General features: G+C 55.7%; 1 protein-coding gene across 1 annotated transcript in view; it reads left to right on the top strand.

Annotated features, from left to right (window-relative positions):
- Window positions 1-590: 590 nt before the first annotated feature.
- Window positions 591-829, top strand: part of LOC112062430 (high affinity cAMP-specific and IBMX-insensitive 3',5'-cyclic phosphodiesterase 8A-like) — a 2,532-nt gene continuing 2,293 nt past the window's right edge. The window contains 1 exon segment of the mRNA XM_055083881.1: window positions 591-736. Coding sequence (XP_054939856.1) covers window positions 591-736 — 146 coding nt within the window.

Raw genomic sequence — 829 nt, forward strand, 5'->3', positions numbered from 1 at the left:
CCTGCAGCCCCTACGGCCGGTGGGAGTCTTGGAGTCAGTGTGTCAGCGCCAGGCCTCACTCATTCAGAGGCATCCAGACCACTTAACTTTGGGTCAGGACTACGTGGGGCACCCAGCACCGCTTCTGTTCCTACTTTGTGCCAGACAACCTGCCATCTACCTGACCACGGCAAGGCTGCTGCAGTAGGAGGGGCAGGCACCATCCCAGCATTTGGGAACATACCTGATTCCACCTTAAATCCAAATACCTGGGGCCTACCTGCGCTGAATACAGGTGGTACGGTGATGGCAGGGGACAACACCATCCCCACGATGGGAGGCCCTAGTGTTGCCACTTTCCGTCACTGCACACAGGGCCCATCTGGACATAGAAAACCTACGTTTAAAAGTTCCATCACCAAGGAGAAGAAATCTGTGTCAAGGGACACATCAGTTTCCACCTTCCAACAGACCACACCACATCTGTTGGAGGTGCAAGTGTGGTTACCACCCGTGGGTTTCAACACACTTCTAGTTCTACCTTATTTCCAAGCACAAGAGGCCCACCTGCCCACAATCTAGGTGGTGGTCGTCTAGGAGGGAACAACATCATGCCCATGACTGGAGGACCTGGTATTCCCGCTTACAACTGGGACCCACCTGGCCAATACACAGGGGGTGCGGATAGAGGGCACAACATCTCACCGGTGCTGGGAGGCCCTGTGTCAATAACTGCCACCAGACTTGGAACCCATCTGTGCAGAGAACGGGGGGGGCATGGGGGACAGCACCACACCTGCTGTGACTGCATGCACTCCTGGTGCCACATTCATACAAAGCACCTGCCCCC

Source organism: Physeter macrocephalus, chromosome 4, assembly GCF_002837175.3.
Source record: "Physeter macrocephalus isolate SW-GA chromosome 4, ASM283717v5, whole genome shotgun sequence".
Taxonomy (NCBI): Eukaryota; Metazoa; Chordata; class Mammalia; order Artiodactyla; family Physeteridae; genus Physeter; species Physeter macrocephalus.